Source organism: Centrocercus urophasianus, unplaced genomic scaffold (genome assembly GCF_019232065.1).
Source record: "Centrocercus urophasianus isolate 14NV4802_14NV808 unplaced genomic scaffold, USGS_Curo_1.0 seq_26, whole genome shotgun sequence".
Classification (NCBI taxonomy): Eukaryota; Metazoa; Chordata; class Aves; order Galliformes; family Phasianidae; genus Centrocercus; species Centrocercus urophasianus.
Genome location: NW_024884822.1, coordinates 2201891 through 2229402, shown reverse-complemented (window position 1 = coordinate 2229402; position 27512 = coordinate 2201891). Strand labels below are relative to the sequence as shown.

General features: G+C 38.4%; 1 protein-coding gene across 2 annotated transcripts in view; it reads right to left on the bottom strand.

The window, feature by feature from the left end:
* SLIT3 (slit guidance ligand 3) overlaps positions 1–27512 on the bottom strand; it is a 472881-nt gene that overhangs the window by 400130 nt on the left and 45239 nt on the right. For both annotated transcript variants that reach the window (XM_042826239.1, XM_042826238.1), the window contains exon 5: positions 16769–16840. In XM_042826239.1, coding sequence (XP_042682173.1) covers positions 16769–16840 — 72 coding nt within the window. The remainder of the gene's footprint in view (positions 1–16768; positions 16841–27512) is intronic.

The window sequence follows — 27512 nt, the reverse complement described above, 5'->3', positions numbered from 1 at the left end:
TTAATGCTGTTTAAAATTAGGATTTACAACTGATGAAAAACGTCTGAACTTCAAGAACAGGAGTGATACAAATTTAATCTTCTAGAATTACTTATTTCTTACTTATTTTCCAAAAATTTAAGATAATTCAAAAAGCATTCATTAAAAATTCCAAGCATCTCAACAGCTGGCTATTTACCTTCGCTACAATAATCCTAAAGTGAATGGGAACTTCATCATAATGCTTTATTGGAAACTACAGCAGCATGTGTGTGTGTATATATATATATATAGACACACACACGTGTATATATAGACACACACATACATACATACACAGTTTTTAAGAGCAGCTCTGTATCAGCACAGCATGGAATGTCAGTGATGGAAACAGCCACAAAGAGCCAGGAAAACATCCACATGTGCGAAGGCACCAAACAAAGATGTGTGAGTATTTAAAAATAAAGTAGTAAATAAAACTGACCAACCCTTAGCACCAGCACCATCCAACTCTGAGATACTCCACAGGTAGCCCTCAATTAATAATGTCCTCCAGTTCTTCAAACACAAGCAGCTCACACAGAGTGCCTGCTTCAGCAGCTAAAAGCTCCTATCACAACACGGAGCCCCCCTTAGAACATTCAAAAATCTCTGTCCTCTGTGCCTGCTAATTTTTATTTGCCAATGCGACTTGAAAAACGTGTGCGAGCTGCCAGCTGACACTGGTAGATTCTGAAGAAATAGATTTTCCACATAAGATTTGTGTTTTCATGAGCTGTGATATAGTGCAGTTAGAAATGTTGAGCAGAACAACATGCAGATTTACAGCAGATGGACTGTGCAGACACCTAAATCAAATTCAGTGCAAGGACAGGTAATCTAATATGCAAATAGAAATGTGCATCTGCAAAACAGGAACATTAAGTCCAAGTTGCTCTTCATAGCTAAGGATATTTACAACATGGATTCTATCTGTGCCGTGCAAAACAACAATATAAGGAATTATTTGTCTTGACTTTTATTTGCTGGAAGTGTCCTTGTTAAACATTCCAAACTATGTTAGCACTGACTGCTATTTTTGACTTCAGGTGGTTAAGAAATGCATGCTTTCATATTAGTTGACAGTGTGACCTGCAAGCACAGGGCTGCAGTAAATCAGCAGGCACGATCCAGACCAGCAACCCACACTACAGGGAGCTGCCTATGCAGAAATCCAGCAGGGCTGGCTCCTGCTGGCTATTAGATAGCTTGAATATTGGAATAAAATCTGTGCCAGAAGATCCTCCTGTGACTGTCCCTCCCAGGCTGCCAGACAGAACAGGGATCACTCAACCTCCCACTCTTTCCTCCTCTCATATTTTTATGGCTAGCTACCACAAGTGAAGTAAAAGCAGCCAATTAGCCTATACCTGCATAAAATCACAAGGGGAAATCCAAAAAACAACTTCAATTCCCAGAAGTAGTCTCTAAGCATATTTTTATTAAGTGATGATAGCTGACAGTATGTTACAAATACATTTCCCATCCTTTTATTCACACACTGAAAAACTCCAGGGATAAGTGAAAGAAATAAAGGCAATGCACCTCAAAGACAGTTTCTGTATTTTCCCTTTGGAAGCATAAAATGCACGACCCCGCAATGCAGGTAAATGACCTCCTTTCTTGATGGCACTGAAATGTGGTATTTTTAGTAAGAATCACAGCTCTGTAATTAAAACAGATGCACACATTCACAAAAAGAGTTGCTTGATAGATCAATGTTGGAACACCTTCAAAGTAGCAAATAATTTAAGAATTAAATAGAAGCATTTGCTCTCTGAAAATATTTAATATAAAATTAACATTGACTCAAGTTTCTAAAATAACCAAAACCATTCCTTTTCAATAGTTAGCAGTTCATGTAAGGAAAAAAAAGTTCTCTGACTTTTAATGTTCCTGTTAAGGACATGGATTAAATCCTGTAACAGGGAGACACAAAAAGTAAAAATTTGCTAAATAACTACTCTATTTTTTAGGCCTATTTTTTTTTTTTTTTATTTATTTTTTTTTTTTTTCAAAGGCACTTTGCATGTATGCCTGTAAGAAAAGCAGAATAACAAAGCCTCCAACCAACCGCCTTGAACAATAACCACTTGTCTTTGGAGGGAGGGAGCAAATTGAATCTATTTTTTTTTTTTTTTTTTAAAAAAAGGACAAAAAAGCACAATCAAAAAAACAAAACAAAACACCACTGTGTAACACTATTATCAACACTGTGCTCCTCCTAAATCCAAATCACTAATTCCAGCCACTGTGAAGAAAACCAGCTCTATGCCAGCTGAAAGCAGGACAGCCAGGAAAGCTCACTGTGGGTCCTGGGAGCCAGCTCACAGCCATAGCCCTGCAGTACAGACCATAGCACAGCACAGAGCTCCCGATGACATCTTTGTGGGGATCTCATCATTTTTCATTTTGAACAAGGCAGGAAAACTTGGATCAGCCAGAAGAAAAGAAAAAAACCCAACTGGAAGCATCCTTCCCCGTAGGAAGCTCTCTGCCAACCCCACTATGAAAGGGCTCCCAGAACAGAAGCCTCCGAAAGGGAAACATTATTACTGCATTTTCTAGGACCAACCCCGAATCACCCATACACATATGCTACATAATAATCCTTACACACCTACCAGTCAGGTCATTCCATGCTTAAAAGGCGGTTTGAAGCTTAGAAGAATCAGGTTGCACTGGGGAAATGGATGCAGTTATCAACTCTAACCTACAGGGAGATGGTACAATGCAGAACACACACACAGTTCACACCAAGGTGCTTCTACCTCTGAAAAGGATACTAAAATAAACCTTACAAGCAGATCCGAACAGCACAATTTGGAGCAAAAGACAGCTAAAAAAAGAAACTCTTTACCAAAAGCTCTTCTAACTTCATTAACTTTCAAATTTTGAGGGAGTTGAGAATCCTCAGCTCACACTCACACAAGATGCTGGTTATAAGCACAACCTTACGCACAGTATCTTCCAGCACCCACCAAAATCCTCTCTGCTACACTCAATCTTTGATTTGGAATAATAAGAAAGAAAAGAAAAAAGGGAAAAGTGTACAATCTAGTAACCCATCCACAACAACTGTCAAATCTCAAACCAGCTAAACATTCCCATAATGTAACACTACATACGGCAAGTAACGTACATTGGTTGTTCTGAAAGTAATGCCTTCTATGTATTTCCATGGAAACTGAAACAAAAAACACAATCATGCTATTTTTTCACATGGTTACCACCATCAGCTGTGTTCACCAGCAACGAACAAGAGCCTGCATGCTGCACTTGTACACATCTGCACAAGCAGAGGTGACCCACAGTCAGCACTGCTGAAACACCTCACCAGCACCTCATTGTGCTCACAGCCACTGTTTGGTTTCCACAAAAGCTCAGTAAATGTTGATGAATGCCAATGGGTGCCATTTTTTCTACATAGAGGAATTCCATCCCTTTGCTTCATACGTGCTTTCGTGTCAGATGCCATTGTGTCAGCCTGCCCCTCTGCTGCCATCTGTCACAGGGCAACGTGTAATGGGAAACTGAAGGGAAGGTTCAGCCCCACTACCATCTCACCAACAATTACCTCTGATGTCATGGGCCAACAAGATAAAACAGGAGGCATTACTTTCAGAGCAGCCCTTGTATTAACCCACATGATAGCTCAGGTGATAGCGGATCTGTGGAGGTCACCTGGTTCAACTTTCCACTCACAGCATAACCAGCTTCCAAGCCAGACATGGCCACTAACAGACAGGAAGAAATCCAGAACAGTCTGTCTACAGGGAAATAAAAGGGACAAATGACCTTGACAACATAATACTAGATAAGAAACCTTAAAAATCAGATGTCAGTTGGAAAAAAACACCCAACCTAATAATGGCTGATCCAAGACAAGCCATGACCTCTATGTCTACAACTAATCCCCACACAGTCTGTTCAGGTGAAAGCAGCTGAAATGGGTGAAAGTTTCCCTGACAAGCATCTGTTGACTAATTCAAACCATGCAGTTTGATGTTACACATCAGTGTCAGTGCTACCCAACTCCACAGAAATTCAGCACAGACACCAGTATCTTTAGCATCCCTAGCTCTTCTCCAGCATTTAACATTCACTGGTAATTGAAGAAGCTTGTTTTAGGCGTGAGTATCTGAAACTTCAACTACAACGTCCAAAGAAGAAAACAAGCTCATGATTATTTATTTTTAACCTTAAAATCTGACATCAGTCTCAAAGCCTGTCACACATCACTGCATCCCACAGACCAATATAGTGACAGATTCTTGGTACATGCACTTAAAGCACAAAGAAATTGGATCCTCTCATTGAGCAGGGGCCACAACAAATTGCAGCAGTGAGAGAGTGAGGTAAACCCTCATTTTGAACATGCAGCAATGCCATTTGGAAAAAGGAGTGCAAAGTAGCATATATATATATATATATATATATATATATATATATATATATATATATGTATATATATGTATGTATATGTATGTATATGTATATATCTCCAGTCAAGCAACTGAAATCCTAGTTTTTAAGACAAAATAGTGAAAATTCTGAGACAAAGAAACATTTTTTTTTTTCTTATCAACTTCACCACCAACTGGGGCAAGTGCCTGCATTCCTCAAACTGTTTGCTGTCATGTCAGAAAAAAAAACACCAACGTTATTGCTGCGATCCCTCCAGAGCTTGTAATTACTGATGAAGATGAAGTAAACTAAATCACAACCAAGCAGACTAACTGTGTAATGCTAATCTAACTCAATCTCATTACATACACAACTAATAGAAATGGAAATACAGTACCAAGCAGTTCCCATAATGTAGCTAATAGAATGAACAACACAAAACACGCATAGAGCTCCAGTAGATAACTTGTGATGTTACCGGCTAATGCAGCACTATTTTATTCAGGTGAGGATGTGCTACCACATCCTCTCAATAAACCCAGTAAAATGCATAGCTAGATTTATATGCCTTATGGCAGCCACTCTTATAATGCTGCTATTTCAAGTTTTGGCAGCAATAAAAACAAGCACCACAGTAGAAGAAATATCATGCCTCTAGAGCAAAGGCAGGCAAGTCAAGCAAAATACCTCCTACTGACCAAGAAGTGACCAGAACAAAAATGATTAAGAATCAGACACTAAAACAGCTGCCAGTTCTGAAGAAAAAGCACCAGCAACTAGCAGAAACTAAGCACAATACTAAGTTAGCTCTGCTCCCAATAAAGGAATGTAAAGTACAGGAATAACTGAGAAATAATTGAGAAAGTGTGGAACATGAAAGCGCATATACAAATGAATCCAGGAAAAAAGCAAAACTCTCACCCTTACATACATTTACTAGTCATATGCATGCTAAATGTAGAAAAATCACTTTCAGTCTGGAAGACTGATAATGTTCCAGTGGACTTAGCAGCCCCTCTGCACTTCCAGAAGTACAGAAAACACGTTGCAGCAGGACTGGCACAGTGATCTTATCAGAACTAATGCAAGAAACCATTTGCCTTACACAGTGGTGAGACAGGATGCAAGATTATTTTCTTCACAAGAGTAACTGTAAAAGGATAACTTTTGTATGCCATCGCATTGATTGACTTGCTTTTCAACATTTCCCACACACAGAGTTCAGTAACTATCATGGCATCCTGCACATAAACCACTCAGAACTTAACACACCTGCACACAACAATAAGGATTAAGTAATTTCATACCAGCTGGTTCCTGAAAAAATACTTTAGTGGATGTGTTCCCAAACAGCCTATCAGTATATTAGCCACAACCCATCATATTTGAAAGACCATGGCAGTCTGGTGAAGTTCCCGCTGACTGGAAAAGGGGAAACATAACTTCCATTTTCAAGAAGAAAAAAAAAGAAGATCCAGAGAACTACAGACCAGTCAGTCTCAACTCTGTGCCTGGCAAGATCATGGGGCAGGTCCCCTTGCAGGCCCTACCAAGGCACACAGAAAATAAAGATGAGGTGGCTGGTGGTAACCAACATGGCTTCATCAAGGGCAAGTCACTCCTGACAAACTTAGAGGACTTTTATGATGGAATTACAGCATCTGTGGATAAAGGAAGAGCAACTGACATCATCTACCTGTCCCACACATCTTTGTTGCCAAAGCAAAGAAAAATGAACTTAATGGATGGGCCGCTCACTGTATAAGGAATTGTCTGGATGGTCACACTCAGAGAGTAGCAGTCAACAGAAGAATGTTCAAGTGGAGACTGGTGACAAGTGGCATTCCTCAGGGATTGATGCTATTTAACCTATTTTTGTAGGCGACATGGTCAGTGGGATTGAGTTTCTCCCTCAGCAAGTTCGCAGATGACACCAAACTGAGTGGTGCAGCTGACATGCTAGAGGGAAGGGATGCCATCCAAAGGGACCTTGACAAGATTGAGAGATGAGCCCATACCAACCTCATGAAGCTCAACAAGGCCAAGTGCAAAGTCTTGCACATGGGTCAAGGCATTCCCAAGCAGAAATACAGGTTGGAGAGAGAATGGCTTGAGAGGAGCCCAAAGGAGAAAGATTTGGGTGTGTCAGTTGATGGAAGGCTCAAAAAGAGCTGGCAATGTGCACTTGTAGCCCAGAAGGCCAACTGTATCCTGAGTTACATCAAGAGAAGAAACACCAGCAGTTCAAGGGAGGTGATTCTGCCTCCCTGCTCTCATGAGACCCCACCTGGAGTACTGCATCCAGTTCTGGGGCCCTCAACTTAAGTGGGTCCAAAGGCAGGCTGCAATCAGAGGGATCACCCCTACAAGAACAGGCTGAGGGAATTGGGGAATCTCCATCTTCAGCCTGGAGAAGAGAAGACTCTGGGGGGATCTTACAGTGGCTGTCCAGTACCTGAAGGGTGCCTACAGAAAAGCTAGGAAAGGACTTTTTATAAAGGCATGAAGCAACAGGATGAGAGGAAATGGCTTTAAACTGAAGATGGTAGATTTAGACTAGATACTAGGAAGAAATTCTTTACATTGAGGGTAGTAAGATACTGGAACAGGCTGTCTGGAGGTTCTGGATTCCCCCTCCCTGGAGGCATTCCAGACCAGGCTGGATGGGGATTTCAACGACCTGGTCTAGAGGGAGGTGTTCCTGCCTATAGCAGGGGTTTGGAACTAGATGATCTTAAAGGTCCTTTCCAAACCATACATTCATCCATACAATTCTATGATTCTATGAAGTTAAGCAAAGGAAAAGACAAGTATTTAATTCCAAATATGCTTCATACAATTCCTGAATGGTATTTGCATTTTTATTGCAGGAAATCTCGAACTTCAACAGTGGAATTACTGTATATTTGAATTAGGCCTTTAAGCTCCAAAGCATTATGTAAGAAAAAACATGCTAAAACCAGCTCTTAGAATCTTTTAACACACTGTCATGAGCCTCCGTTTCCAGTATGTTACACAGTGCTAAGAAATAAGAGCTGCTCAAAGGCACACCCTGTATCACATCCTCCTCTTAGTCATAAGACTAAGAAGATAATAAACCTCCCTTGCTGATCTATTTCTGTAACAGCGCAACATTTCATGACTTGCAAGAGCAGCAACTCCTTAAAAAATAAAATCTAAATAACTTGTGCAAGTTTACAATGTAGGCTGCAATCGTGACATGAAACCACCTCACTTAGTCTAGATGAAATCCCTCCAGATCAGCTTCAGGTTGACCCTTTTGAAAGGCAGGGTTGCACAGACACATGCTTCAGGCTGAAATCCCACTACTTCTCTCAGCTGAAGGAGATTTGAATTAGAATGAAATCCTGGATCACTCATGATTGTATTTCAATAGGAATCACAGAGCATTTACAAGTTATAGCAGTATTCATTTTGCCGACTTTTTTGTGTCTGAAACATTTGAAATAGACATGGCCTATAACCCCAGGAAACATACTGAAAAATTCCAGAAAGCCTGAGTGTAGCTTCCCATTGTACACATTACAGCTTTCAAGAATAAAACAGAATAAGAATTAAAACAAGGCAGCATTTGGTTTGTGTCATTTTGCCCACAATAACATTTACACACAGAGCACTCTGAAGTCACCATAAATCTCTGCAGGTAAAGTTGAGTTCTGCTGATGTCTAAAAGCAAACAAGAGACTGAAGTACCAGAAAGCCACTGATGGAAAAGGGCTTTTCACTTTTGAAGTCATAGATTAAAATCCAGACCCCTGAGCAGCAGAAGTTATCCCTCTCGTACCCTGGCAGTGACCGAGTTGCCTACTACTATCCATACGAACACCAAAAGCAGCACTTATTTTTTGCAAGGTATTTCCAGAGTATTTGCAAGGACTTTTATAAAACATGGAATTTAATCTCATCTTTAAGCTCAGGATGACAGCCTATTGTGGAAAGCAATGGAAGTATTTGCATTATCTTTACTAGATTTTTCCTGTTAAGCAGATGAGATGTCTGTGCTTCAGGCCACTAATTCATTCGTACAGTCACTTCGTTTAAGGAAAAAATGGCCTCAAACACAAAAAGGATGTCAAACATTCCTATCACCTGTTAACCAACAAAGCTGTATCTGTTCTCTACTTTCACCTAGTTGCAAGATTGAAAATTTACAAGGGAATTTGCAAGTGCTCATTTTAACTATGGCCAGGAACCTCAAGTAGTTCTGGACCTTTCACTAAGCCAAGCATTCAGCAAAATGTTTTTCAGCTGCTCTCAATGCTCAGCCAAGGAGGAAAGTTCAGAAGAAATTCACATAGGAATTAACTAAAAAGCATGTTTTTAAACAAAAGCAATATCCATACAGCAATAAATTATGAACAAGTACACCATGATATGCTGATGTTTGCAGACTAGCTGTGATGCAGAAACCAAAACGGCATGTTAATAAAGCAAATGAAGTGAATCTGACACACCACACTCCTTCCAGCAGGCAGTCAGACCAACATGGCCAGTCAGCTTCTGTAAAGAAGGAGCCTACAGACCACCGTAGGTCAGATTACCTACAGAAATAATACATTCACAGATGTAATCTATCTATTCTTTGGCCATACTGCAAGCCACCAGGCTATTCAACCCTCTGAATTTAGCAAAGCAGCCCACTGCTTTAATGCATGCCCCCACTCCGCAGAGGTTACTGTGAGGAATGCCTCCCCAAACACACCTTTCCTATGAAGCAATGCAGAGGAACCACACTACCTCAACTGAGCAATGCTTGAATTGTGCTAACAAAAGCAAAAGACTGAAGTTCTGAAGTCAAACACAAGAAAATGGAAAGCCAGAAATACCCACCCCCAGTTATCGTATTTCATGAGTTCTGTAATAGCTTTTAATGACTCAACTTCTTGTTATGATGCCTCTCACGTGATTGTGTTTTGCCTCCAGTTTTAGGTTTTCTACTCTAAACGCAGAAGTTGAAGCCTGTTAATAAAGGTACATTTCAGACTGGCAGAGCATCCACCATCACCTTCACAAACCATGCCTTCAGCCATCCAGACGATGAATAACCATGGCAATCTGACAAAGCTGTTTTCCTATAGTCGCATAACAGCAGCAAAATGGCCTGTCCCACCAACAGCTGTTAAAAGGAATTTGAATTCCATCTATCATCTTCAAGTGAGATTACTGCAAGTCAATGCTCTTCACATCACTTGTAAAAGGGCCTTAAAGATGTAGTTCTCAGCTGAGCAGGATACAGAAATCACAAACAGCCCATTTTGCAGCTCATGCAGGATACTTGCCAGGACAACTCTATGCTCTTGGTGTCCCTACAAAGCCTTAGAAGTAATGGAACTTGCTTTCTGCATTGCTAACGTTGTGGTCTCTAGCACTTGACAAGAAAACTATATTCTGAGAAAGGTACACTAAACAAGGAAGTGGAATAACATCATAAAAGAAGAAGGTAAGGCCATCAGAGAGATTTATTGCTTCAGAAATTGCAAGAGATACAAAGAGCACAATAAGGCTATTCGATAAAGCAAATTCTCTGCTGTGAAACTATTTTTCAACAGTCACCACCATTAGCAATGTGCTTTTGCCAGCAATTAACACCCATCACCTCATTGTGCCTTTATTCACCATTGGGTCTCCGTAAAAGCTCAGCAAGTGTCAATGCATGTTAGCCAACACCATTTTTTCCACATGGAAGAATTCAATTCCATCCCTTTGCTTCAGAAGCACTTCCATGTCAGACCCCATTGCATCAGCCTGCCCCTCTTCTGCCACCTCTTACACGGCAACACACTGTAATGGAATACTGGAGGGATAGCACAGCTTCTACTGTTCTCCCACCAACATCCATTTCTGATTTTGTGAACCAATAAGATAAAATAGGCCAACGAATGCTTTCATGTGGGATTTCATAAAAACGTAATGCTCACTTTCTTCCACCCAAGTCAGGAAGACACTTGGGCACACCCTTTCTTCTACAACTTCCCTTCTGAGACATTCAATTCCACCTTTCTACACAGCTCCAGAATAAATAAGCAGTTACTCAGTGTCAGAAATGGTTGAAACCAGGAATTGCATGCTACTGCAGAAGTCAACTGTTCCTTCTGGAAGAGAAAACCACCTGTAAGTTTCTTCAGCTTATCAGCACAACAGTTCTGCAATTTTTTTTTTCTTTTAATGTACGCTATAAGCAAGGAATACAAATCTTCTCTAGAAGAAAAATATCATTAGATTGCAGAAGTTCTGAAAAGCCATATTTTTCTATACATCTCCAGGAAGCAAGGTCAGAAGGTTGAGGGAGGGGATCCTGTCCCTCTGCTCTGCAGTGGTGAGACTTCACTGGAGCGCTGTCTAGATACGGGGTCCTTGGCACAGGAGAGATGTGGACCTGCTGGAGTGCATCCTCCAGAGGAGGGCCACAAAAACTATCTTTGGGATGGAACACCTCTCCTAGAGGAGAGGATAAGAGCTGGGGCTTTGCAGCATGGAGAAGGCGGAGAGACCTCTAGCATCCTGGTCAGTATGTAGAGAAGCTGTGAGAAGGAAGGGTCAGACTCTTTAGCAGGATGTGTGGTGTGGTTTCAAACTAAAGAGGAGACATTTAGGTTGGATGTAAGGAAGAAGTTTCTACAGTAAGAGCAGTGAGGCCCTGGGACAAGTTGCCCAGGGAGGTGGTAGATGCCCCATCCCTGGAGACACTCAAGTCAGGCTGGATGGGGCTCTGAGCACCTGATCTGGTGTAGGTTCATTGCAGGGGAGCTGGACAAGACAACCTTTAAGGGTTTCTTCCAATTCAAAAGATTCTATGATATTCCTCATTATTCTGGAGATAAGAAACATTTCTGACGGGATTAATACCTAATTGAATAATGTAACTACATAATGAATTTTACTGACATTAAGAGTAGGAAGAATTTTAAGAAACATCATCTATTTATAATAGTAAATAGCACTGACAATGTGAACCTCCTTTGTTGAGCTTAGAAGGTTCACAAGGCTAATCTCAGTGTTAGAAAAATATACAAAGCATTCTCCAGTTTAGGACTACGTTAATTAGACATAACGGTACAATCTTATTTAATATATGATCTCTCAGACTTATAATGTGCTTTTAGAGAGTGCTTCTAAGTACATCTAGAAAAATGGACACCGAGGAACAGGATAAGGCTACCATATCAGCAAGTGGCAAATTAATCTTTCAACCAATTGAGAGGTCCCCTGAATTCTTGGGCTGAACACAAACCAAAATACTACATCTGTTTTATAAAAGCAAGGAAAAACACATTACTCATCTAAAATCCTTTGCCATAAACCACTTGCTCACACAAATTGACAATATACATATTCTTAGAAAAAAAGTTATCACTAAAACAACTTTCCCAGAGAGCACTCTTTCTACTCCAACTATGCTTACCAACTATGCTTCCCATAGGAGCGAAAACAAGGTTTTTGGTCAGTATAATTTTAAATAATCGATTTTATAGAGAGTGAAGAGCCGCAATGAGGATGAAGCCTTTTGATGTTTTCATTTTTCAAATGTTTTCATTTGTTTTCTTCTCTCCCCCACTATTTTTTTTTTTTTTTCAAATCAAAAAAAAAAAAAAACACCAAAAGTAGTCTTTTGCACTAATTTAGACAGGAAAAAATCCACCGATGTCCAATAAAAAACTGATTTGTCTACATACTAAAAAAGCCTGCTAGATATATTACTTGCAACTAGAGCCAAAAGGAAGATATAAAATGACTTCAGCTTGATAAATGGTGTAAATGCATTCCAGCTATCTGCAGCAAAGATCTCTGACCTAATGCACATCATTCTCAAACCAGAAACGCACCCCAGAGACCAGCAAACACTTACTGTAATTATTTACTGTCTTCTCAAAAGACCCATTGCAATTTATATACAGTAAAACTACAGTTATTGTATGTGGAAAAACCACAAAAAAACACGCTGTTGTAGCCTGAGCTATTTTGTCATGGCAACACCATCACTCAATCTGATATAAAAGCTGAATTGTCAGGATCCTGCTTTAATATGAAATGGTAATGGAGCTGTAAGTCAGAGATCCATCAGATCTCCTTCTGAAAAGAGAACAGAAACAAAAATAAACACTAAGGAGATTTATTAACTGGTCCCTTTTCCAAACACGGCTTCTGAAGACATCCATTAAAGAAAAGATTCTGAATTTGATCAGACAGCACGATTCCGTGATTCCACGCTCACAGCTTGCTAAGGGTCAGGCTGGAAAGGAGGGTTTAGAAGCGATAGTTCTAAAAGGTCATGATCAAGTCTCACACAAATCGAACACGCGAATCTCGTAGCAACAATGAAGATCTGAACTGCAAGAGGGCTCAAGGGAAAGCAGAATTCAGTAAAATCTAATCCACACCTGCCCAGTTCAAACCAGAAGATGCTGACTTATCTGAGCTAACTTCTGATTCCAGGCACATCATGCAATAGATGACAGCTCTGCACAGTGAACCTAGAAGCACATTATTTATCAAGGTTAGCTCCCTGAGTAAGGCAGGCGCCACAAAGTTCCAGCTACTCTTACCAGGGATCACCTGATGAAGCTACCTGGACATAACCAAATATACACAATGCACAAACACTAAAATCAAAGAATCACGTGATTTTGTTTTTAAAAAGAGATGGACAATACTGATGTATAAAAATATAATTTAAAGTTAATATGATAAGCAATGAGTTTGCATAGGCTGTCAGCATCCAGTAATTTTGTCATTAAAATTGCTTTTCTATACACACATGCACAGAACAATACGTGTTTCCCACTTGGCCTGGCAGGGTGCATGCATGCTTTCTTGCTTCTAAGTTCCCTTTAAAAACAAAAGCCAAAGAGAAGCTGAATATTTGCTGACACTTTTCCAGTTATCAAAATCCCAGTTACTTATTTGACTTCTTACAGTGATAGGTACACCATATTAGTTATTTATCTCATAATAAACTAGGAAACTCACTATTCAAGCACACACACAACTATGTTTATTATTTGTTTATAAACAAATTTGATGCTTTATTTTAATATCAGAAAACAATAACCTGATGATCAAAGCCTCTTTATAGAACTGTTGCATTACATACTTTGGTTTTCAATACTTCTTCGCCACATTTAATCACTTCTATAATTGTAATTCTTGCTTTTTCCCCCTCAATGGCTCAATATGAGTAAACAGTATCTAAAGCTATACAATTTTTTCTCCATTTCTGGAAATATCAAAAGTGCCTTTCCATTATTCAGATTTCTCATTAAAAACACCTGCAATTCGAGTTATTAGATACTGAATTATTTATCCTAGATAAAACAATTAAGAAGCTTAAAACCTAGGAAGTCAAAGCAACAGAGCAATGTCAGGCTTCCACTAGAGAGTTCAACAAAGGGTTCATTCGCCAGCTACCTTAAAACTCTTATCTAAGCTAGAGCAAATAAAATCTACAAGTCTCAAAGCCACGCTTTCTTGAATAAAAGGCTTAAAAGTTTATGAGAAATTGATTTTGTGAGATGTCTCATATTCCATCTATGGTTTATTCCCATATGTAAACATATCTTTCTGCCTTCTCATGTCCACTAAATGTGACAACAAAGCCTAGGCAACACTGTAAAAGATGGAAGGATATCGTGTATGTTGGAACTTTGGGACAAAGTTGTAGAAAAATATCAAAGGTACCCGAAGTGCAGAGATTGATTTAGAAGCCTTCTAAGTCAGTATCTAATTCCTTACTCAAATTTTATTAGCCATCATAAAGACAACATCTCAGTGAGAATGCACAGTGACCTCAGTGTACTCCAGTGACAAATGAAGAAACGAACAGTGCCAAATGGACAGCTGTCCTAAACTACACGAAGCGTGCGCTTGCAGAAGAAAAGAGTATCCAGACAGATTTCTACCCCAGTCTTTCAAGCATATCATTGACAGGAAAACACTGATCTGTAATTCTATTTCCAGCAGCAACAAGACTGAAGATACTCCGTTGATACAAAACTGCATGAAGGTAGATTTAAACTAGACATTAGGAAGAAATTCTTTATTGTGGGGATGGTGGCACACTGCAACCTGTTGCCCAGAGAGGCTGTGGATGCCCCCTCCCAGGAGGCATTTCAGGCCAGGCTGGATGGAGTTGTGAGCAGCCTGGTCTACAGGGAAGCGTCCCTGCCTGTAGCAGGGGGTGGAACTCGATCATCTCCATTCCAACTCAAATCATTCTATGATCCTAGCTCTATAGTTCCCACAATGTCCAAGTATATAAACATATGTACATCTGTCCAAAACCCATTCCAGTAAGTAGCAAATCACTCATTCTTTTTTCATGAACGAAAAACATACAATCCAACTGCATTTGGAATCAACCATTCAATTTACTAAGATCTATTTTACTTAAAGGTATTCATTATATTTGAACTCTTGTATTTTCAAAAGAAAAAGCAGATTTCTACTCACAAACATTGCAACAGCAATCCATCCTAAACACTATTAAAGGGCAACAAGACTTTGAATGAACAGCAGTGAATGAAGGCAAGTGTTGCAAAAGCATCCATTGGGAAGCATTATAGAATACAGCACTCATATTAATAATCGTATTTTACGCATTTTTATTACAATCTTTTAAATTGTAATTTAATTGCAAAATTACTCTTGCTTTTAAAGACTATAATGTATCATGATTATGCAATCTAATAAAAAACACACTCTGGTATTGGAAAAGGTGAATTACTTTCACATAGATTTTTTTGTGTAAAACTCCTTAAGACAGAACAATACAAGTGATCAACAACCAACTTCCCTTTGAAACAACATGACCAATAAGTTTTTCAACTCTATAATAGTCATATTACTCACAGATGAAGTTGCAGCATGCTCAATAGGAATTCATATTAGTGGATATGTGTAAGCTCTAATTCTTTTTTTGTTGTTTTATTTTAAACTTTAAGCATCACCATTGCTTCAGGAAATCTCCATGAAGCAAGTTTTTTATGAAATATATACAACCAGCATCTTCTGGAGAGCTGATAATGGTATCTACAAGTATGTACCAGCTCATGCTTTACACTAAAAATTAGTTTAAATATAGAGAATTTTAGAAATAAGCAAAGACCATTAGTAAATAAAACTAAATTATTCATTCTTAACAAATCCATTAGGCAAATATTTTCCAGTGCACTTAAAAGGTAGGAAAAAGTTGAATTATTCAAAAATCCAAATTTTGAGACCAAAAAACAGCTTTAGCTTGTAATTTTTTCATTTATTCTCTCCAGAAGAACATGGTTCACTTGCAGTAACTTTCTCAAGTTCTGACACCAAAAAAGTTCATTAGAGAAATTCTCCAAATCTGAGCCAGTACCTGTCACTGCACAGTGCTGCTCAACTTGTCTGCTTTCAAACTTTCAGCAAAGAGACATGCTTTAAGCATTCAACTGATTTCAAAAATCATCTTCACCATCACCACGTTTTGCATTTCCACAGAGAAAAAGCATACCATATTGCCTCAATGGTTTGCTCACATTCTGAAGGTAGTAGAATGCATCCACATGGACACAGCAATTTTTCAGCCACCCTACAGTAGCTTTTCAATGTCACTAGCCAAATCCTAGACCTTACAAACACGTTTCATAAACAAACGAGCCTAAAACAGAAGGTTTTAAAATGTAACTCATTCTTCAGAAAAACAGATTGGATCATAAGCTGGCTTCTTAAATCCTGGCAAAATTTATTTCAAACAGCTTTTGACTACTGCTTTCAAAAGGTAGATTATCCTTTTCTTGCTAGTAACAGTGCAGGCACCTCCTCATCCATCTGATTTCAATACACTCTTCCTTTTCCTCTAACAGGTGACTGTATTAACATTTCCCTTTTCCCTTCAAAAAACAATGGTGCAAAGCTTACATTTGTCTCCTCTCTGTTTAGGCTGATACTGCTGCCATAAAAACATCTAACACAAGTGTTTGGTTTTCTTGTTTTATTCAGTAAGATGAGAAAAATATTTAGAAAAAAATAAAAACAACCTGCACTATGTCAACATGTTTTTAGGTAACAAAACTATGCAGCCTTCTCGTGGCATCTGGACTATAAGCTGCCGCTTTTCACAATTTCTATAACTATACACAGAGAGTTGAGAATAATTCTTCTTGAAAACCCTTTCATATTTACGACCTACCGAACTACCAGTACATGCAAAGAAAACACAGCACCCTAAAAACCTTTATAACCTAGCAGTTTTAATACCATGAAACCTCTCACCACAGTCACAATACAAACAATGCAAATCCATGTAAGGATAAGGAACAATCAATAGAAATATAAATTGGATTATACTTACAATCTGGTTAACTTCTGTGTGTTCTGAAAAAGCAGCTCTGGAAGAACTTGCAATTTGTTCTTGTTCAGACGCCTAAAATGTTAGAATCAGAACAAAAATTACATTGCCATCTCATTTTAAAAGCTTATTCTATTATGCATAAACACAAGAAGCCCCTATTGTATTAAAGCTTATGTTATAAATTCAACACGGAATGCTTTAGGTACGTTAATCATAGATGAGCTAAACAGATCGTGCCATCTGTAGACCACCTGCCTACATTCTTGAGATAGGGAGTCAAGTGACAGTCACCAGAAAGTTTGAATGTTTTAATATGGATGAGTACACTTCTATTTATCTTCAGTTTTGCTCTGGATGTCTTCCAGTAGTGAAACGTATGGCTCCCATATTCAGCTTGCAGTGCTCTGAGGAATAATTAGCAGGAGTTATCTGGATTTCTTGTTTGCTTTATAAACATCACAGCACAGTAATTTAAATAACGTGAACAAACGAGTTCAGTTCCAGATTAGCTAGTATTTCTCCAGTATGCGCACACGACAATTTTATTCATTCAGAAATTTCTTAAATCTCCACTTTGAAAATATGAGCAGTGTTGAAGAACATATGAAAACACAGAGGACCAGACAAACGCTTGGAGTTTTGAATTACTACCTTTAAGCTGTTCTCTGAAGCATTTCTGTAAGAACTAAAGTGTTCGTATGCTAGCACATTTCATTCTGAAAAAAAAATTTATGCTGACGAGCAGATATTATCGATTTTGAAGAAATCTGCCACATTACAAGTTCTTCCAGCTCGGTAGCTACAAAGAAAACAAAAACCACCAAACCAACGCACTCAAACTTTCTCTCCTTGGTAAAAAACAGCCTTGTAATACCTAGAAGAAGTTTCATTGGCAATGGTTTCTTTTTTTCCTCTCAGTATTTTTTTTTCCATTGACAACAAAAACCAACTACTTGCTTTCACAGTTCTAATGAATGTTATTTGCATATTGAAGTGGGCATAACAATTTCATACAGCTACACCACTCTAAACAGGGAGATGGCTTCTTCCACGTGCCTTTGTATTACTGTCTTCTTCCCTCTCCTCTTCCCAATCTAACTTAAATTTCACCTTGATAACAGATGTCTATTTGCTAGAATTTTGATCATGGAAGATAACTGGAACTTTCAGAACCTACTGATACTTAGCACTCAATATCTGGTGTCCAGTTTCCTTGCAACTGAGTTATTTCGCTCTCAGAAGTCAAAATTCTTTTTGAATTGAAAGGCCTTCCTCAGAGATCACTCTAACGTTGTGGAATTAGAAGCGCAGTCTTCATATGGCTACCATATGAACGAGTCTTGCAAGAGAAAGCGGCAGTAAGGGAAAGGGGAATTATTTACTCCTCTTTCTAACACCTATGACAGATCAAAGACTGGATACACAAGCTTGCTTACAAAGCCTAAATATGTATGCATTAGACATACATGCTGACGTAAGCAGATACAGAAATTGGTTATTTCACATCACTTTTACCAAGTAAGCAATTTAATTTCTAACAAATCAGTAAATAAAACACTAAACATAAACAAAGGAAACACGAAGCACTCGTTTGTATTTGGGAAAGTATATATAGGAGTTTTCTAACTAGATTCCTTTAGCAGTGTGAAATTTCACACTTCTATATTGAATCAAGCTTGCCTTCTCTTTGAAGCTGAGAGTGCGCAACTTCACCCTCAGTAAATTCACATTTTCAGTTATATATATATATATATTTTATAGACAAAAAAGTCTTAAAGCACAATGAAAAAAAATTTGTGAGAATACAGCTTCACATTACAACTTGCTGTTCAAGGGCAGAAAACATTTCACATTGGTCTAAACATGCTGTAAAATTTTAATGCAGTACGGTTAGAAATGAAGAGTTGATTTTTTTCATACTGCAGCAGTAAGCAAACCAAAGCCTCCTGCCAAAGGCCAGTACCATTAAGTCATTGTAAGTTTGCCTCAACTCACGCATAAGCTTGATTTTCAAAACAACTCATCCCCACATTAGTGCTCCTCTATGTGATAAGCTCATGATGCTGTCCTCAGCATACTGCAAGCATACAGTATTACATTATTACAGTCAAACTGGGCTTACAGCTGGTGAGTCACAGAGGTGTAAGTACTGATAACTATGAGAATCTGAGGTAAAAACAAACTGTTTTGGCTCAAGCTATGATGGGACTCCACGACCATTCCCATCACTTCCTAAGACTTTCTTCAGGTTGTAATTTCTGCCAGTTATTTTATTCACAGATTGATCCTCAGGGGAACAAGGCAGACTAACAGGGTATTGTTTCTCTTCAATACCACAGACAACACGTAAACAGATCATAATTCAATATTTGCCAAAGACTAGATCAGCCCTTATAAACTTAGATATTTTATACGCTTAATATAGTCACAATTACTATATACCAGTACACCACCAACAGCCTAGGAAAAAGCCTAATTACACTTATTTCTCTTCCCGGGACTGAGAGAAAGTTTGTTAAGGAAGTTCTTAATATAGAAGTATCAAACTACTGAATAAGATTCTTTTAAACCTCATAGAAGAAACAATGAAGCGTTCAAAACCATTTTAACAAACAAAAAAAAACACCTCTGCATGGTCATCAATAAGCCCTTTTTCCTTCGGTCCGACGGGAAGTGCCAAGCGTGAATGAAATGCAGTGGAACAGCTCCTCATGCATCATTTTATGGGAACTTAATTTTATCCTCATCTACCAGTAGATCCAATGACACAGAAATAAACATCAAGTGCAAAGTGAAGCAAGCACTAGTAAAGCCAGCACAGGGCAGGGCAAGCTCTAATGTAGCACTCTCAAGCAGAACTTCAATGCACTGGCTAAATGTGCTATAAGGAACCAATTTGGTAGCAGCATCTTCACACAGGAAAAAATTAAAAAAAAAAATAAATAAATAATAATAATAATAATAATAACCACAAGAGCAATACAAAAATTCCCTGTGCTTGCATGAGACTTTTACCTATGGCAGCCTTTCATCTTCATATCGCCATAATCTTGACCCTATCAAGAGGTTCACTCTATATACAGCCGTGCTTCTCATTTTATAATAAATATCTTTAAAAACTTTAAGCCATTTATTCCAGTAAAATAAAAACTGATAGAAAAGAACATTATAAACAAAATTTTCTAAGTTTATGTAAAAAGATTTTTTGGAGAGGTCAAAATGTTACTGCCACACCAACTCCTTTGCATTGCTCAAAGTGAGAGCACAACCTGGGACTCACAGCACACTACAAATGAAATCATTCATCTGTCCTCTAATGTTAGAAACATGTTGGCTGCACAGTCCGCACAGGCACATCACCGTCATTGTACCAATACCGAGGTATGCCTAGGGGAAGGAAGGAATCTGATTATACAGCCAGAGAAGATCTGGTTCAGTTTACTTGACCAGAGACTGCTGGATGAGAATGCAGTTGTTCAGTCTCTGAATTATTTTGAATGGGATATTTTAGAGCTAATAAGACCTGCAAAGTATTCAGGGAATGCAGTGCACTGGGGAGAAAGATACATAATCACCTAATGCCACAGAACAGATTAGCTCCAGAGTTGGACCAGAAGCTGCTCTGTGGATGCACACAGCACGGAGCTCAAACCAATAAAATCTCCTGGAAGCTGAAGAACTATGCAGAGAGACTCTCCCAAGAGTCACATAGGTGCTGGCCTGACCTGAGTCAGGCAGTAAAGTCTGATCTAATGCATGCCGACTGTATAGTCAACAACATCCGCGCTGCAAGGTGCTCTGTCATCCAAATTACCTTTAACGCCACTGCACATGGGAAATATAAGTTCACACATACTGAACTGTTCTGCTCTTCAAGTCCTCATGCGTGACCTACAAAAGGCAACTGATCACCAGCTTTACTCAGTAGTACTCAACACACAATTAGTGTGTCCCCACGAGTCCACGCATCACCTCTGTATGAGACCACCACACCAGTACAGCACAACATCCCCTCACAAGGAACAAACGTTCACCTGTACATCAGTTGGAATATGTCTTGGGAGCAAGAAACAGCAATGGATACAAAAACCTTTATTTCTGTATGCTGAAATTTACAACAGAAGTGAACTACAGTTTCTTCTGAAATTACTACAGGGCATTGCCACACTTCTCACAGAAAAAAAAAAAAAAAAAAAAAAAAACCAAAAAAAAACCCAAACAATTGCTTAGTAAATGGGAAAACTCATTCAAGGATACCAACTTCCTGTGCTTGGATACAATCTTATTTCCTCCTATTACAATCATTCATATATAGCCAGGCATATGAGCAATCAGCTCTTCTAGCCACCTTACATAGGAACACAAGGGTAAAGAGAGTTTGAAGAACTGAAATACTTCAGGAACATGTACTTCTACAAAATGTGTAACACTTAACATACAATAATGTTCATAGCTTATTATATACACATACATGCATATTTCCGTCCACTACAGTAGTTTTGAATGGTAGCTTTATGTAAAAAAATAAATAAATAATAAAAAAAAGCCTTTTATTAGATGTACCCATGAAGTTTTAAGAGAAGAATAAGCCCTCCCTTCAGCACTACAGACAGCAAGACACGCTACTATTACTTCCTAACATACATACCTTAGATTACTTGTTGATTTATTCTGGATATTACAAAAAATTGTTTTCAAGGCAGATATAAAATAAGGTAGAAACAACAACAAAAATTAACTACAACGATAGTGCATCTCCAAGGAGAAAATTCAATATAACTTTAAAATAAGGAAGTCACAAGCTATGATCTAAGAAAGACTCACTTGCTCTCATTGGTGTGCAGAAGAAATCTACTTTTCTTAAATGAAGTACACTAAGCCATTTAAAAATACAAAAAAAAATAAAAATAAAAATGAGAAAAAAAGCTTAAAGAGAAAACGTACAAAATACACAAACCAGGAAACAAAATGAAAATAAATTCAAAGATAGACTTGCCTGTTCTTCCTCGCAGCCTCACAGTTTTCTACAGTGTTGGCAGGGGCTATCCATTGCAGCTGAAGTCACTCAAGACTTCACAGGTGCTGGGCTGTAATTTCAGGCCAGGCACATGATAATGATTTTTAACCCTTCCTCTACTTTTTAAGTCTTTTACTTGATACAAGCAACCTGGTTCAGCTAACATCAAGATGAGTCAAAGACTGTATTACAGAGGTCAGTTGCAGCTACTCACACTGACTCCAGCAGCTATATGAGCATTAAAAGCAGTAGACTGTCTGAGATTGTCACAGACCTTGTCAACACAGGCAGGCAAGTAGGTATGAGGTAACAATTCCTCCAGAAACTCTGCAAAACAGCATCGGTAGTTTGGGATCCTATTCAGCTATGGCTACTACAAGGTGTCAGCCTCAAAAGAAAAATAAAGAAATAAGTAAATGCATGACTAGGAAGATCTCAGGTGCAACTGCTTAAGATATCACCTGTTAGAATTAATTGGAAACATGTGTGATGCAGCCAAAATAGTAGAAAAAAAATAATAATAATACTTCAGTGCTTTTTCTTCTCTCTTCTCCCAGAAAAATCATGCTTAATTTCACGTAGTTTTTCAAGTTATTGAAATAAAGCCTCTTGTGCTTTAAAGACAGGTATCGCAACATTTATTACCAATTAAAAAGTCTATCTTTAAAAATTAAAATTACGTCATGCTTGTAAGCAAAAAAGAAATAACAAATATTTTGTCTTTTCAAAGCTGTTACCCAGTTCTATTGAGATACTGAGCTGCTGGCCCCATGTAAAACGTCATATTGTCACATCAAAGTATGGTGTCAAAATTATATTATAAGATACCACAAATGAGTGCCTCACAGAGCCATAATAACAGAATGCACAAGAAAATAATCTATATAAAACATGCACAAGATCTGGTTCTTGTATTACACTCCTAGGCCCTGACTATGAGAACGGAAATGTCACCATATTGGATTCCTTGGTTTAACTTTGAAAAGCAGACCTTCATGAATATCAGAAAACTCATTAAGAAGTAAATGAGTACTTGAAAGATTAAAATATTTGTAGGAACCACAGAATGTACTCCAAAACAACTCTGTAACATAACCCCTGCACAGGTACATACTTGGATTTTAAAAAAGGAAGAGCAACAAGGTCTCCACTGGCAGCAAACAAGGACCTCTACAAGGACCCAAACTGCTCAGCATACTGTTACAGGTAACCTAAAAATACGCAAGTGTGGAGTGTGTTTTTCTTCCCTTAGTAATACAGTGAAGGCTGATTATAAACTCCAGAAAGAGCTAGTGGCATTCAGTGCCTGAATGGCAAAATACCATATAACTCATTGCAAGCTGAACTTGAAAATGTTTCCTTGTTTAAGTTCCAACTTAACAAATACAGCAGTACCCAACCCAGAAGTCACTTCTTAGAAAGTACGTCCATGAAGACATCAACTCAGTCCTCTACAGAGATTTTTCAAGTGTTAGAAATTATCAGAAGGCTGCTTGATGGCACGTTTATCCTCTTAAAGCCATTGTGTATTTACATGTTGAAGACTGAAAACTTAGAATTTCCACTTCAAGAATGGTCGTATAAGGTTTGGAGAAAGGCAATTTTGTAATAAGAGAAAAAATTGGAAGCATCGAATGCTATTGATGCTAGCTTGAAAGAACAAATGTTTCTTTTTCTGTGCAACAGTCAGTTACTTTGCACAGCAACTGGTGGTGCACCATTAGTGCTAGTTTCTATATTTATATAAGTGACAGACAACTAAGAAAAATATCAAGTAATAATGACAAAAGTTCAACTGATGATTCCTGTGATCTCTCTCTGCCACAAGAAACATCAGGCTGAGAGTGTTTTCCATAGAAATATCATTTATGTGCTTTCTTCATTTGCTCTTAGAGTTTCAACTGGAGATCTAATAGTGCCTTTCTTGTACAGTGGGTCTAAGCTACTACAGATATTAACTTCTTGCTTTTGGTACATTTTCTGTTTTCTATTCAGTTTATCAGGAATAAAATTCAGTACAAAAAATATTAATATATGCTAAGCAGTACAAATGCAGATTTTAAGCATGTATTCAAAGAACAGCAAAGCCTCTTCAGGTGATGAAGCTGGTCTGCTGCACAAACTGAAAGTGTTCCCAATGTAAGACTTAAAAAATACTGAACAGCAGGAAGCAAAGGAAGACATCCATAATTAGAGTTGCAACCAAGAGACAGGTATGTCTGTACATGGTGTGTATGTTTATACCCAATTATGTCCATATATTCCTCTATGAACATGACTTTTATTATTTCAATTTACTTCACTCAAATCCCTTGTGTTCCAACTCTGGACATTTTCACATGCCTCTAGTAAGCCCCTTTTGCTCCTCATAGATATATTTAGATGTAGATTTCTGTTCTCAAATATTATTCTCACATAATAAAAATAGATACATTACTTCATATCTTTGTGTAACAAGCTGCATCTTCCTACTTCATGATTCAGATAGACTAAAAAAGACGTTTAAAGAATTTGTGAATTTTAAAAGTGACCAGAATACATACTCCAATGTATTTTTGGCTCATTGTAGTGTTTCTTTTTTTGTTGTTTTGAAATGGGCCGCATGTAGCACAGCAAAAGTTTCAACAAAAGTCACAGCTCCTTTCCCCTACCAAAAATATTTTGCGTATATACTTCAGTCCCTTAGAATGTTATGTCTCTTATTTATTTCCATGGAAACTACAACTGACACAAAGAGCACAACAGTACTATTTGATAGAGAAAATTCTTAGCTACAAAGCCCTGTTTTTCAACAGTCACCACCATCAGCTACAGACTTTCTCCATTAATGAGAGTCTGCAAATGAAAGACCATAAAGAGTGCATTTATGATCAAATGCTATGATCATAAAAATTTGCACCAGAAGAGGTTTCACATCATTATTGCTAGGAAAATGTGGCCCTCTCAGTTCATCTTTGAGCAGCCCAAAGAAAAGAAAAGTCAGAAGGCACCAAATCCAGACTATACAGTGGATGCGGTTCACTCCAGCCAAGACTGGCAATGTGCCCCTCAGTCTTCAAAATGCTTTGGCGACTGGCATTATTGCCTTACAAGAGAAAGACTCTCTTCTTTGACTTGACTCTGGAAGCTCAAGACTTCAGCTTAGTCAGCATTGTGATGTAGTGGTCAAAACTGATGGTTTGCTTGAGTTCCAGAAAGTCCAGAAGGATCACTGCCCCTCTATCCCAAAAGACAGCCAAATCACTCTTCCTGCATATTGAACTTTATCTTTGATGGAGAATTCACATGGGACCAACCCACGGACTGCCATGTTGACTGCAGATCATAGTGGTTATGCCACATCTTGTTACCGATAATAACGTGATCCAGGAAACTGGATCTTCAGCCTCATATTGGTTCAGTAGGTTCTAACAAACTTGTATACAGTGTTCACTATCTTCTTTGGTATGCAATTATGGGACCCACCTAGAACAAACTTGATGATATTCCAACACTGCCTCCATTTCCAAGGCACCGAAGCTGATATTCAGCTCCATACACAGTTCCCAGGTCACAATCCAACAATTTGCACGGATGAGCTGATCACGATATTAACTTCATGACGCGACACTGTGCATGGCCATCTGCAATATCTTTCACATTTCTGTTGCCACTGCTGAAACGCACCATCCACCACCTCACTGTACTCTCATCCACTTTTGATCTCCATAAATGTTCACTGTCAATCAAAGTCAGTGGGAGCCATTTTTTCCACAAGGAGGAATCCAATTCCATGCCTTTGCTTCATAAGCACTTCCATGTTAGACGCCATTTCATCAGACTGCCCCTCTGCTGCCATCTGTTGCACAGCAACAAAATGTAATGGAATACTGGTGGGAGGTTCAAACTCTACTGCCATCCCACCAACACCTGCCTTTGACATTGTGGACAGACATAACAAAATAGGAGGCGTAACTTTCAGAGCAGATCTCAACAAGTGCCAGGTATTCCCCTTCCTCCCTCAGCCCCTCACCCATCTGGGGGGTCCCATGTCCTGAAGGCAAGGGGAGGAGGGAAACAAAGGCAACTACAAGGTCAACGTCAATCACTGACTATCAAGGGCTCTTAAAACAACAATGGAGAAGTTATTAACTGTGAAATTCCTACCTTCCTGGCTCCAACCAGGCTAATAATATTTCTTTCTCTGTCTGAAGCTGGGAGAGGAGAAACTTAACTATTAAGATCCCCCTGACTGTTAAAAAGAAACAGCCAGTGGAGGTTAGAAAGAGAGAATGCTGCCAACCTAGCAGTAGTTTGAAGTTTATCACAGAGAAATAAAAGGGGAAAAAATCTACAACTATATGGGTTTTCATGTTTATTTCCTTTTTTTTTATTTTATTTTTCAGACAAGTTCTATAGGAATAGAAATATCTCAATTTTGATAAGAGAATTTTAAAATTGCTTTCAAATCAGTGGTCATGTTTTCTTGGAGGGGATACTTCCTCCAGAATATGGACTTAGCTGGATCTCTTGTATTTTCACAATAGGAAGGGTCGGTTCTAGATCAGAGAATGCTGTCTCACGGAGTTCCATTCACAATGAAAGCAAACAGGAGCTACAGCTGATCTAAATTAAAGCATGATCAGTAGGAGTGGAAAATAAAAAGTTCAATACATAAATACAACTATATATAGCAAGATAAGAGTCATCAACTTCATAGGTCTGTAGCTGTTCAGACATGGGAAACAGTTTTCTACATCATATAAATCTACATAAAATGACTATTTTAATCAGCCACTCATAAAAACTTATCCTTCTCAGTCGATCATTTCAGTTTTTTGTTCAAAAAGAATTGAAATTACATTGTTGTCTATTACAAATTACAAAGAAGAATCCCATTTCAATGATCATGCTGTTGTTTGTCACTTACTTGCTCAATATCTTTTTGTTCTCAAAGCCTGAATAGCTAATGGAAGATTTCAGAAAGTTCAGAGAGAATGATATAAACTGTCAGCTCAGCTATTGGGCCTTGTAGTTACTTAGGTTTTTAGATTACAATAACCACCTGGGGTTTTTTTGTGTGTTTTCTTTTTAATATTTAATAATTAGCTAGCTTTTACCGTTGGAAAACACACGACGATATCTACTAACCTCTGGATTACACATCTGCTTCTCTACCGAGCTTTACTGCAAAATCAAAGCATTACATGTTTGTCAAGATATTAGTGGTACTCTATTCCTTTGCAAGTTCAACACCTTTCAAACTTGATTCGAGATCTGTATTCTTATTACTACATAATATTCAGCTCATTCTTTAAAGTCAGAGGTACTCTGCTTTTAAATTTTTTAAAGGGCTAGTTTTAATGGAGCAGCCCAGCTTTTAACACTCAGTAATTACCCAAGTAACATTGGGCTCACTCTCCAATTTGGTCATTTATTCTGTTTCACACTCAAAGCATCTGGGTCTCATTTGGCAATAAACAAGCTGTTTTTTTTTCCTCCTTTGTTATAAAGAGCTCTATAGCATTGTCCTTGGAGAAGAGCCTCGGGGAAAATGATGTAGTTGAAGCAATTTCTAAGACTTCCTTTAGGAGAGAAGCGGTTACATCACAAGCTTGGGTGTAACCAAGAAGCAATAAAAATGAAATAACACATAACAGCAGACTCAGGCAGAAAGACGGCAGTTATTGAATTCTAAGAAGTTTCTAAGTTTTCTTTTTTAAAGTATACTGACTTAGGAAACAGTGA